Below are 13546 nucleotides of genomic sequence, written 5' to 3'. Positions count from 1 at the left end.
CTCAAAGAATGATGCTCAGATTCTAGAATCTGATGTGCTCTCGGTGATCTGAGAACTTTTACTGAATTTAAAATTTCTGCAGATTACACTAGTCCCACTTATACTTTCAGTGATTCACCTAAGGAAAACATGTATATACAAATACAATCTGCAGAAACCGTACCTTGGGGATAAATTTAACTACATAATTTATTGTAAAAACTGTATGAATTACTAATGATTATAACTCAGTTCAACCTCACACTCAATTTTAATTTTAATACATTCTCAGTCTGGAAAACTCAAAAATTAAGAGGGAAAACAGAAAGACTCTACACAAAAATGTATCAGTAGTTACTAGATAATTTGCTTCTTGTATGTTTAAAAGATAAGCTATAATCTAAATCACTATAATCTTAAATCTTAAGGAAAAGTCTGAGTTACACCAATACTAGCAATGACTAATCAACCCAGTGTTCGTTTTGTTTCTATTCTGAGTATTTGCATGTCTTTGAATCTGCAGCATTTAAAGTCAACACAAAGTACCATTCCTATGCATTTAATTTTGAAAAATCACTGATGTAAAAAAGAAATCACATGTTAAAACACTTCAACATACCCGTTCATCATTTGTTGCTCTTGTTGATTCTTCCTTTCCCTCATCTGGCAGAGGCATTCTAGTCAAAGCAAGTCCATTTAGGGCAGCCAGTTTTAGAGGTCCTATTTTTTTTGCATCATTTTTATTCTTTTTCATACCCTGTAACAGAAAAGCTGAAACTTAGTCTTAAATATTTGATGAAATTGTAAAGCAGAAAGCAGATTGGTTCAACTAAGCAAAGGACACTTGTTTGACTACTTCTGCAAACAGCTCTGACCTTTCTCTTTGATAAGCACTCAGTGAGACATTAGGGTGGTGGGACTACATTCCTCCAAGGACACAACACAAGTCTGTCTTCATTCCAGGCAGGTTAACAAAACTGCATGAGAATGACAAATATTGCTCCCTACTTAGCTCACAACTGAGGGTGTGAGGTGACCACTCTGGATAATTAGCATTCTTGGACAGAATTGAAATCACTTCTCAACCCCAAAAATACATAAAAATAATTCCTTACTGAACTATTCAGTTTGCAGGCACTTTTTATTGCCTACAAGCAGGCATAACAATGACCACAGGCCTTTAAGATAATTGGACATAGTTAAATGCTTGACAACAAACCACACACACAAAACGTGAACACAAAACTGCAGACAAATCTGAGCATTGAACCAGACCATTAAATTAATCTAAATAATTGAAGTTACCATTCATTATTTTAGAAAAATACCAAAGGAGGTTTTTTATGAAGGAATAAATTCATTCTTTTAAAAAGTGTAAGAGAAAACTTCATCATTTATGCAGTTGCTAAGTTTTGTTGTTAACAAAAATACACTGAAAATGTGAGTATATAAGCTGTTTGAATAACAGTCAATGCTTTCAAAAGCTGAACATTCATAAGGAATAGGAAGAACAAGCTAAGAGGATGAGACCACATTTAAAAGAGAAATTAACAAAAACACAACAGTTAAGAGTCCAGTGAAAAGCAAAATGTGCAAACATTGGTTGCTGAACCAGAAAGTATATTACTGAAAGTTTCAAAAAAAAAAGTTTTAGTATCAATTTCATTTCAAAGGCTGACATGAGCATTGACGAAGCCATCAGAAAGAAAAAGCAGGGCATGATTTTGGTGTCTAAAAATGTATCTTCTGGAGAACAAAACACTAAGTAACTAAATGTGAGCAGAAGGAGAAAGGTATCACCTTTTTTTTGCTATTTCCACACAACAAACTGAAGGAGGGAAGCTTTAGAAAAACATACACGATTGTAAAATGAGTTGAAGCTGATGAATTTTCATTTCCTTGTGTTCAGCTCCATGCATAGCAAGTCTGACAGACAAAAAATTGTGAGAGCAGTAACTATTCAAATACATGGCTTTTGCATAGGTTAGCTTTAGTAGCATCAGCTGTAAGTTACTACAGCAGCAGAAGTTAAATGGTAGCTGCACTGCAGTCACATTTATGATGAAAACCATATGACACTAACTCAAGTAGGCAAAGTTAACAATGAATTTTAAAAAGGTAAAACAATAGCAAAAATGGTCTTCTTCCAGTAGCACCTGAAATATGCCACAGACTGCACAAAACTGGCAAAGGTTTAAAACAAAATGAGTAGAGGACTCCCAGTGAAATTGTACAGTACCACACAGACCTTAATGTTTCTATGGGGTGGGAAGTAGAGGGAAGGTGAAACTTGCACATGTTCACTGTTTCTGGCTTCATAAGATTGGAGGAGAGAAAGACATGGCAAGCAAGAAATACCTTTACTGGGATAAAAACAGCTTGAAGAGAAGGCAAAAGGGAAAGGATATGAAAATGGGAAGCAGTGGAGGAAAGAAGAGAATGCAAGAATAGAATTTCTTGCCTAATGCATCAAGAGTGCCTCAGTGACAAAAAAACACCCAGCTACATCTGATTTTTCAGATGAAGGAAGATTAGAAACCTGGCAGTGGAACAGGAAGAGTTGCTTCTAATTGAGATAAAGATAGGGAGGGCAGAATTTGGGATCTGGAACTGACATTAAATTAGCTCCTTCTGTAGTTGATAGGTTAGGTCTACCAGATGGATGTAGGCTGCAAAGCTGGATTTGCATGGGAAAACTGTACAAACAGAACTCAGACATGGAAGAAAAGGGGATGAAAGATAATTAAGCAAAGTTAATCAGGGAAAAACAGAAAAATAAAGGTTGATCTCAAGAAAGCTTTTAATCTGCACATTTTAAAAATATTTCAGACTGATTTAAAAAAAAAACCCAAACATCAAACAAACCCCCCCACAACTCCCACTACAGAAAACTCAAAAGAAGAGGAATATATCCACTTACACCTAGAGGGGGAAGGCCTTCCACAATATTCTTCTTCCCAGACAAAAGATCAGACACAGGTCTCTTCTTTACTGAATCTTTCTTTATTCTGTACCTCCCCGATGTTGTAAGATCAGATTCCGACATAGATGGAGTAAGCAGACCTTCCCCTCTTCTCTGTACCTGGCTTTCTACTAGCAAATGAATGGGGCTCACATCTTTCATTCTCTTTTCTGTCTCTGTAATATGTAATTTAGGCTCAAGAATATGCAAAGGGCCAGCAGATGAAGCAACAGAGCTATAAGGGTAGTTCAGTACTGAATCATGAGAATAACCACCCATCACAGATGAAAGTTGGGTTTGATCTTCAGGGAGAGGGGAAAGACTTGAACTAGCCTTGTTTTCTTCTTCAAATTCTTCTTCTTCCTCACTACTGTGAATCAGCATAGTGGCATCTGAAAGGGTTTTCTTATGATCACAGTTCACACTTTCTTCTGGCTCACTTTCTTTTTGCTTTGTTCTCTCCAACAGAATGTTGGGCTGCGATCCTTCTGAGATAACTCTCGGAAGAGCCACATCAGCTGCAGAGGCTGACATGGTCCTCTCTTTAATTCTTATTCCTTCAAAGCTGGGAGCCAAGCCTGCTATTTCAATGCTGTTCCTTTTCTGCAGCTGAGCATGGCGTGCTGATGTTAGAGGTTCACTGACCTCCTGAAGAGAATGTGCCACAGGCAGGCTGTCTTCCTGAAATGTCTGGACAGAGTGGTGCACTCGCCTTGTGATAAGATCTGGATTGCTGCTGCTAATGTAGATGTGTCTTGAAAGGTCTGGAGTACTGTTTGCAGGCCTTGGGTAGGGGTATGGCGGAGGTGGGCGATAGACCTGGGTCTTCATTATATTTGGTGCTGGATAGTCCTGAGCCTGGAGCTGCACATTTGTCAGCTCAGGCACGCTGACTGCCCCAACAACCGGGCGCTTTTCAGCAGGATAGGGGTAGGGCGACTGGCTATGAAAACTGTAGTTGAGGTTAAATGGATAGTGGTTGGATTGTGGAGAAGCAAAGTGGGCGTGCTCTCGTATTTCAGGTTGGCTGTAAACTAAGGCATCAGGCCTGCTGTAAGCATATGAATTGCTGATGTTAAGATTTCTCATTGAATGACTCTGCCTGTCTGCATGCACCATTCCCCTGTTGAGCTGCCTCATCACAGTTTCATAGTCTGGCGTGGGACGATAAGAAGGGGGTATTAGTGCACTGTGTCTATGTGATGGCACGTAATCAGTTCTGAGAACGTCACTTCCAGTAATGCTTGGGTTAGAGGACATGGGGGACGGCTGCAAATAATGCTGGGGATTGTTCAAGGAGTTTGTGCTATGTGCACTGTAGACGCTGCCGTTGCGGATCCGACCACTGTAGTCATGAGGGGCTCTATCCAGGCTTGTCTGAGAGTGACAGTAGTATCCATTCTGATTGCTCACAAAGAGGTTATCTGAAAGTAAAATTTAAGAACAATCTTCATGTCCCAGACATCAAAAAAAAAGAGATTCTCTATTAAGACGTAGATTGCCAGTGTCTGAGATTTTCAAAACTTCAGTCATTCTAAGCTATGTATTGAAATGGGAAGGGGAAAACAAATAAAATAAAAAATAAAACAACCCCAGATTTTGTTATGCTAAGGTATGTATGCCAGAATGATTATTATGGTTCATTTAGATGATGCAAATTCCTACAGGAAAACACTGTCTCAGTTTAAGAATGGCTTTCTTCCACTTAGGACAGGTTTTCTAAGTTTCAGCTGAAGTTTAACAAAATCCATATCAGTCTTAAACCCCACTAACTGAAAGAAAAAATGTGTACGCCACTTTCTACACTAATCTAATGAGACCAGTTTAAAAAAGCAAGGAAAAAACCCAAACAAACAAAAAAGCAAACAAAAAAGCATCAAACAACTAAAAACACCACCATAACAACTAAAGAAAACCCCCTTTTTCTTCTTCTCCCCCCACCCCCCCCCTCCCCAGGCCACATGGAAACATCCTCATTTTGTGTTAGGGGAGGTTTCAACTGGTTAAGAAAAATTGCTTCACAGAAAGGGTTGTCAGGCACTGGAACAAGCTGCCCAGGGAATATTCCAGGGACGTGGTTGAATCACCATCCCTGAAGTTTTTTTAAAAGAGATGTAGATGTAGTGCATAGGGACAAAGTTTAGCAGTAGACTTGGCAGTGTAGGGGCTAATGGTTGGACTTAATGACCCTAAAGGTCTTTTCCAACCAAAACAGATTTAGTTTCACATTCACCTATGTGCCTGGAATAGCAGCGAGCACTTCAACAAGTGATGTTGTACAAGCTTATCCCATGTTCACCATATGAATTTATTCAGCTCTAACTAAAGTAAATTGATAGCTTTTACCTTCCAAAGTTCTGTAACGTGGCCTTGGATTTAATGAACTTACCTTGGGAGGATGCATACGGTTCAGTATAATGGCCATTGTAATGCAGCTGAGGTGGTGGAGGCATCATATAAGGCTGAGGCTTGGGCTAAGAAAGCAAGCATTTTATTGTTAAAAACTAATGTATTTTTAAAATAAGCTTTTAATATTTTATATAATGTATAATGGTCTATATAATATATAATGTATAATACACACAGGCACATACAAAGCCTTAATTCTAAACCATTCCTCTAAATCAGCAATGTAAGTTTCTCCTATTAAAGCCACATACGGCAAACGCAAGAAGGTACCTTGGCATCTGACATCTAGGAGACTCTCCTAGATGAGTCTCCTAGAGACAGAGCAATCAAACTAAAAAAAGAAACATTTAAAACATTATTCATTGCCATTACTTTAATGCCATTATTCAGATGTTACATTGAAGCTTTTTCTCAAGTCAGAAACAGTTTCTCACACACTAGACCCATCTTTTTCACTGCTCATTTTATTTCACCGAAGAAAAGTAATGTCTGCTTCAAAAACAACTGAAATTTGTAAGAATGCAAAAATAAACTATTTGCTCTCCTTACCATAGACATCCTGGATGAAGAGCGTCTTCTAACAGGATTCACTGTAACAGGCTGAGTTTGTCTACAGAAGAAATTTTATGGTGAGAAATGATTCTTAACAAGAAGATGTATTTCAAACCTTGCAAAGCATTCCCAAGACAAGTCAGACCCAGGTCCAGTGTTAAATAGACCTCCCCAGGACAAACCACCATCACAGGCAGTATGAACAGAATCACAAAACCAGGATCTTTGCCCCTTTTCTGTGATGCATAGAAGCATCTGCAGAAAAAGCAGTAGAGTTACTGAACTGGGGACTAATTCCAAATTTCAACCCCATATAAAATCTCATACTGTAAGTTACCTTTTCTACAAGGCCATACATAAAACTGTTTACAGAGCATAAGGTTACAGATGTTAGAGGTACTGGAAAATGTGACTAAAGTGCGTGAGCAATTGTACATTCTAACACTCAAGCGTATGGTAACAAATTTTCATAATTTGATGGATTGCCTCTAGGATGTGAGGTTCAGAATCCTGAAGCTCCTTCTTCCAGCCCTACACTGCACCTGTACTCTGCATCTTGCACCAAGGCAAGGTCAAAAGACAGTAGAATATTGCAAATGCAGGAACTGCCAGTTTTCAGAAAGATGATTTTTCAGCTCACCCTTTGGGAAGTGAAGGACGAGAAAGGATTGGAAAGCGTGGAAGGGAAAGAATGAGGGAAGTTTTCTGAGAGCCCTCCTCAGGTGGAGAGTCCAGGGAGTCTCTAAAGACAAGGTACGTACAGATAAAGAAAAAAAAATACCAAGCTGAACTTAATAAAGGCATGCATAAGAGTTTGCAGCAGCAGGACCAGATGACAGGGAACATTAGAGAAATAAAATGTTTTATTTGAGGACTTCACCTACTAATAAAACCATGGTGTGGTGAAAAGGCTAACATAAGGAATCCTAGAGGCTGATATCCAATACAGAACTACAGAACTAACATTATTCATGTAGCAATGCACAAGCCCCCCAAATGCACTACTTCTACCAATATTTCTTAGCCACAAAAGGCAGCCAGGTTTGCAGGCTTTGAGGTATGAAGTCTAATACATTCCCAATTAATCGTATTCTTCTAAAATAAATTACAATTAAACACACTAGCAAGTCAGCTGTTGTATAAAATATTCCATTATCTTTCCACTGGTCTCAGCAAATTTTGGACGAACCTCTCCATAGCTCTCTTCTCATGTACCAAGAGAAGTAATGGAACATTTGGGAACCATGCTTTTTTATGACAGACTGTTCACTGGGTATAATTCTCTCTTCCTTGATTGAATCAACTTAACTGAAAGAAAGCTGTACCAGTGGAGTAGCTCAAATTCCAGCCCATGATTTACAAGTTGGAGACCAGCCCATTAAAATTTAAATTTAATTTGGTGAATTGTATTAAATTTACTTTGCACTGGTGCTACTTGAGCTATATGAATTCCATGGATATTCAAAGGACCACATGCCTCCAGCTGTCAATCCAGCACATTTCAGGAGTGCTTCACATACACTTCCCGTCCTTTTAAAGGCCTCTAGAGTGTCCTTTGAGAGCAGTTCACCCAAACCCAGAACAAAATCCCAGTGATTCCAGTAGCTCACAAACAGTTTAGAATAGTAGCCCTCAAAGCAACTGAAGTCTGTCACAGAACTGAGATCCAGCAGCATGGGTCAAAAACTATTACTTTTGATAAGATTTCACTGTTTACTATTGTCCTCTGTTATAAAGCAGGACATGTCTCAGAAAGTGGTGGTAAGTATGTACAAAAAAAAAAAGGAAAAAACCCTTGTCATTAATTACTACCATCAAAAAAGACAGTTAAGACATTACAGAAGTTATAAAAGATTTCACTTCCCAGCAGAAGCTTCAAGGGCACCAAGAGTTCTGCTTATGTAATGTACTTACAGGCTACATTTATTCAGTCTGTAGAATTTGTGTCTAGCCACACACATCCTCCACACATATTTTGCTGTTTCCATATCTTCCTGCCAAAAAATAAAAAAAAAAAAAAAAAATAGTTTGTGCATATTAGGCCATATATGCACACCCTTCACTTGCTTTCAGACAAGCTGCTGAAATTATTTAAAATGAAATTGTCATTGACTGATTTTGTTTTCATACAACTTCATGGCTGTCACCAGGTTTTGCCTATAAGTGTAGCTTGGAGACCTGAACATGCATTATACCCTAACAATTATATTAGATTTACAAAAGTTGAAAGCAGAAGCTTTTTGTTGAAGACACTCTTAAGTACTAAAACAATTTATAGTGTGTTTGTATATATATATATTAAAATATAAAATATTGTAAGATTGTCACCAGCTGCCTTACTGAGATAGTAAAACTAATTCTGTAAGGAACAACGTGGTCCATACCAGCAAAGCTCTAAAACTGTGTTTATCTTTAAATGCCACAGATTTAAAAGTAAAAAAAAATGCCAGATATTTTACTGGAATGGATAGAAATGTTTATGACCAACTAAACAAAACCTGTCCATGTAATCAACATAAAAGGTCTAATTTTCCATGGAAAGTTAGCCAGAGACAGTATTATTAGCTTTGACTCACTCATGCAGTTCAAAATTGTTAAATATATTAAAGCAGTTTTTATCCTTTCAGCTAAATTAGCAGGCTCAATTTGAGTTTTTATTTACAGATGCCTTACTGAAAAAATGAAACCCAAAAACCTACTCACAGTTTGGAATTGGATTGTCTCTTCTTTGTTTGTCAACTCTAAAGCAAAAAAGGATTTGTTGTGGGACATGTTGGAAATATCATGCCACCTGCAGACAAAAGGGATAGAAGGTTACTGGTAAGCTTTGATTTTCAAACCACAGAAAACACAACTGACAAAAAGAGCCAGCACTGAGGACAAATATAAACCTCAAGAGTGTATCTGAACAAGCTGCAGACCATCATGTCCATATCTGCTAAATGACTGCTGGAAGGAAAAAACGAGACTAATTCTTTTGAAGATGCATAACATGTGGAATAGTAAGTTTATTACTCATCTTTCACTTGAAATTCTTTCAAGTCCTATCTTTAAAATAAATAAATAAGTTAATAAATAAGGCAAATTTAGTTACCAGTATATTATAATGTCCCAACTACCTGAAAGCAAGCCATACATTCTAGGGGAATGAAATATAATCTATGCTAAACAAAGCCACTAAGACATTGCTATACATATGTTCAAGAAGTCTCTTGCATATTGACAGATAAGAAAAAGTTAGATTGCAAGAACTATAACATCACATATTTATTCAACTTCTCATTACATATTAATATAGTTTGATCCCTCAGAATTATCTTAGTGTAAATAAAGCCTAAATAATTGATGTATTAGTATTATGCAGTGCACAAACACAGGCAAAAAGCATGATCTACATACAGGACTCTCTAAAGGTATTTATACAATTTCCATTTTCATTATATAGAAGTGGCTTATAGCACTTTCTACACTACTCATCCTCATCTGCCTGAGGTGCAGTAACAATAATGTCATGTTCATTTTTTTAAAAATTGATTCCAAATTCTGTCCAAGAATGGCCAAGCAACCCCTCCTGAAGTCAGCAGAGAAAAGGCCATTCCCCATGAAGACTAAATTTTAATGATACTCACCTAAATACCACAGGAGGACGGCCGTTTTTGTGTTTCACAAAGATACCATCAAGACATGCTCCAATGAATATGTCACTTCCTTGGCTGTCCTGGAAGAAATTGCAAAAATTATACAAATAGAGAAAAAAGTCTTTGAACGCAAAATTACCTAAGAAGCAACTAATTCTACAATTCAAGGGAAGAAAAAGAGTGATGTGATTTCCGAGTTTTATTTATTTTGGGCAGAAAGTAACACTTTTCACACAGGGGAAAAAAGTAACTGAAGCAAAGATCAAAGCCCTGTTTACCTTTGCAGGATATGTCTCTTCACCATAGCCATCCATTCTCTCTACTTCTTGCATATATAACATTTCTGCATCAGGAGGAGTAAGGCCTCTACAAATGACAACAAACAGCTAGTATTGTCCATAAGAAAAAAACACCTTTGTTTTATTATGGCTGACAAAGTCAAAGCTTGAAAAGCACCCCCAAGGCTTCCAGACAATTATCAAATCATGCTGTTTTCATCTGTGCCAGTGACTGATACACTTGTCTCAACTTTTATACTTTGATTCTGGTAAATCCTTTTCCTCAGGCATCTCTAAAAGGCAACACAGACCACCTAAAATTATCATCTCTGCTAATGGCTGACAATTCTTCTTCAAATCCACCATTGTCACCATATTTTTTTCACTTTGTCAGAGCGATTATTCTGGCACATCTGTTCAGTTTCTCTATTTTCAATTGTGAATTTCTCCTGCAGACATATATATATATGTTTAGGACCAATATGAAATTTGATGTTTCACATTTCAGGAAAGAGGGTCTAATTTTCTAAATGCTGACAGAATTTTAACTGTAATGGTTATAAAACTATGAGAAAGAAAACAGGAGAAGAATAATATCTGTATGTAAAGGTAATTTTTTTTTTTTTTTTTAATTTGACCAACCGGGAAAGACAGTTTTACATGGATTTACAAGCTTGTGCTTCCCTACCTACCTCAGTTCATCTCATAAAAGATATCTCTACCTGAAAAACCCTCTCATGCTCATTCATATGTCTGCCAATACTTTTTCAATCATCATTCTTTCTGCTTCCTCACTCTATCCTGATGTCATGAAGTTTTCTTTGCTGAACAGTAACTATGCAATCTTGTTACAAAAGCATTTAAAAAATAAAAAAATTGAATTTTTCAAAAAGTAAAAATAATCAGTATTATGCAGATAGTCACAAACGTTTTTTCACTGATGAACTGACAACAGAAAGCTTCACTTCGCTCTGCCTTGGCCTACTGCATCTTGGATACCTTTTACCTGGATAATAAGAATTCTGGAACAGTGACTGGCTACATTTCTACTGCCCTCAGAATCTGCCAATGTTGTTCATCAAGCAATGACCCTTACTAGGGTTACCAATCCATATAAACAAGTTTCAGAATCATTACACAGAAAAAAGTCACACTATTGAATTATGTGCTGTATTCTTAATTTTCAAGCAGAGACTTCTTATTTATTTTAATAGCCATTCTCATTTCACTTTATTTCAGCAAAGATTCTTATAATTTTAATGTGGAAAAGCTCATTTCAATGGAATGTGGAATTAGTCCAACTGTCTTCTGAGACTCCCAACTTCCTGAGCTACTGAAGCAAGCAAAATTAAGTCAAAGTTTTAAAAATGTTACCTGTACTTCTGATGTAGCAAGGCAACCTTCTGTGTCGCTTCTTCCAATATTTTCTCTTCTTGCAGCCAACCCTTAAGGTAAGACAGCATTTGTAGAATGAAATTAAAAACAAATTCTGTAAAAGTAAATGGTTATAGTTTCTTTACATGGGTGAATCAATCCTCCACTCCAGCCTTGGAGCTTAAAGGCTGCAATGCACACAAAAGCAAAAAACACAAGCACTGTTCTAAAGTGGCCTTACTCACTTTCCCATCTTCCACACCAACCTTTTTTTCCATGTAATATAGAACAAAATTGAAGAGATCTTGCAAGATCTTTGCTCCTGTGTAATGTAAGGTATTATATCTTGCTCCAGTTTCAAAAACACCCTGTACTTAATTTGAAAATCTACAGAGCAGTAAGCTAAAAATATCATGGTGTCTTTAATAATGATTTGCATTTATAAATCTAAGAAAAGATATCAATTTAAATTAATAATTTTATGAATCTAAATGTATTAAAGTAAGCACTTACCACTGGAAACAAAGCAAATCTTTGCAGAAACTCCTGAGATTCATACTGATCATAGTCTCCAAAATCAGCTAAAAAAATAAAAATAAAAAATTTACTGGATTCAAACATTTGTAACAGAATGATTCAATAAGCAATTAATTGCAGAAGGATCTTCAAATAGCAAATCTCCATCCTATTGAACTACAATCTCAAAGCAAAACAATGGAACAAACTAACCATAAATGCTTATGAAGAAAAGTAAAAAAACAACCCATCTTTTTACCTTGTTCTGAAAATTTGGTTACACTCCTGTGGATAGGAAAGGAGAAGAAAAGATAAAACAATCAGCATGTTGCTCCAAGTTCCTTAGTCTCTGTTTTTTATTTGTTTTCTGTTTTGTTTTGTTTATTACAGAATGGTTGAGGTTGGAACGTGTCTCTGGTGATAAGCCCTTAGCATGGTCAGCTACTGCAGATGGTCTCAGGGCCTTCTCTTGTCAAGTTTTGAATACAGAGGATGGAGACTTCACAGTTTCTCTGGCAACCTGTGCCAGTGTCTCATCACTCACACAACAGAAAACTTGTATTACGTTTAGATGAAATTTCAAAATTTGTGCTTATTTCCCGAGGAGAATCTGGCTCCTTCTTTTTTACTCTCTCCAGTCAGATATTTAGTTACTTGCAGTACAGCCCCAAGAGACTGCTTTCACTTGCAACTGGACCAAAAACTCCACAAAGCAGCTGGAGAACCTTTCTGCTCTCAAGCCTTCCACAGCTCCCTGCATCCAGACACGCGAGAGGTGGAACCTAAAAGCCCTTCCAGACTCAGAGGGACTCAGACATGCTTAGAAGGGTCTTAATTTTTATAACAGTTTTGATTTTATGTCATGCCAAAGAGATCCCAAGGAATTTTCTGTTTTCAGGAAAAAATTAACCATTTCAAAGAAGATGCGTTACGTACCAGTCTCACAGGAGAAACTGTGGAACTGTCTGTACAGTACAGCTGCCCCCCAAAACACACATATACAGATCCTATTTACATTACCACAGGACCTCATCCATAACAGTATAATCTTAGAGACGTTCAGAAACAAAATTTTTACTAAGCATTAACAACTACTATGCAAGTTATGATTAAAGGGGAGAACTTGTGATGTGCTTCATCAATGCAGCACTTGACATAAAGCTTTGTTTAGAATTAGACTGCTGTAATTATTTCAAATTCAGGTCGTCCTTGAAACCAGTTCACTCAAAAAAGCAAACAACTGCTTTTATTCATTCTCCAGATAAAATTAACTAACACACCTGGCATGAGGTATTTCAGTTATCAGAGCACATTAATTTAGAATCTGCATTTTTCCTGACTTTTCACTGTGTTATCAACACATAGAGTTTCTCTCTTAGACAAAACTGAAAAGGACTGTGAAAGCTAAAAGAATAAATATCTTTTTTCTGGAAAGAGGATTATATTCCAAGACTTCTTATAAACAACTCCCTTAGCAAGGAGATATTTAGACTGTCCAAAGATATAAAACTAACAAAGCAAAATTGTCAGTTGAGGAACATTAAATCCTGGCTTGGATTACAGATTCACTGTTACATAAGCAAGGTACTACTATAATAATTCACCCTGCTCCACTGGAAACCATATTTTCAAAGAACATAATCATCATCTTCAACTTAATACTAACACCACATATAATTTTAAAAAGAGAAAAAAATTATGTGGAAATTACTGTGAATTATTTTAAGTCCTTTTCATTTTTGGTAGATTTACAGTTGGTGTTAGATATGCTGGAGTGGCATTCTCTGTGAAGCAATATACAAACACACTAAAAAAAGCTGTTGCCACTTTTATTTTGA

The 13546-nt window shown here is 36.8% G+C and overlaps 1 protein-coding gene across 3 annotated transcripts in view; it reads right to left on the bottom strand.

The window, feature by feature from the left end:
* The window catches only part of PTPN21 (protein tyrosine phosphatase non-receptor type 21), a 44617-nt gene that overhangs the window by 12011 nt on the left and 19060 nt on the right, over nt 1-13546 (bottom strand). The window contains exons 4-15 of one of the 3 annotated variants that reach the window (XM_071745804.1): nt 11968-11993; nt 11706-11773; nt 11193-11263; nt 9819-9906; nt 9532-9620; nt 8606-8693; nt 7817-7896; nt 6543-6644; nt 5900-5960; nt 5331-5415; nt 2900-4365; nt 599-736 (exon numbers count right to left, since the gene is read on the bottom strand). In XM_071745804.1, the coding sequence (XP_071601905.1) occupies nt 599-736; nt 2900-4365; nt 5331-5415; nt 5900-5960; nt 6543-6644; nt 7817-7896; nt 8606-8693; nt 9532-9620; nt 9819-9906; nt 11193-11263; nt 11706-11773; nt 11968-11993 (2362 nt within the window). The remainder of the gene's footprint in view (nt 1-598; nt 737-2899; nt 4366-5330; nt 5416-5899; nt 5961-6542; nt 6645-7816; nt 7897-8605; nt 8694-9531; nt 9621-9818; nt 9907-11192; nt 11264-11705; nt 11774-11967; nt 11994-13546) is intronic. The other 2 variants (XM_071745802.1, XM_071745803.1) reach the window with 2 other exon arrangements.

This window comes from Heliangelus exortis, chromosome 5 (assembly GCF_036169615.1).
Source record: "Heliangelus exortis chromosome 5, bHelExo1.hap1, whole genome shotgun sequence".
NCBI lineage: Eukaryota > Metazoa > Chordata > Aves > Apodiformes > Trochilidae > Heliangelus > Heliangelus exortis.
This window is presented reverse-complemented; position numbering and strand designations above follow the sequence as displayed.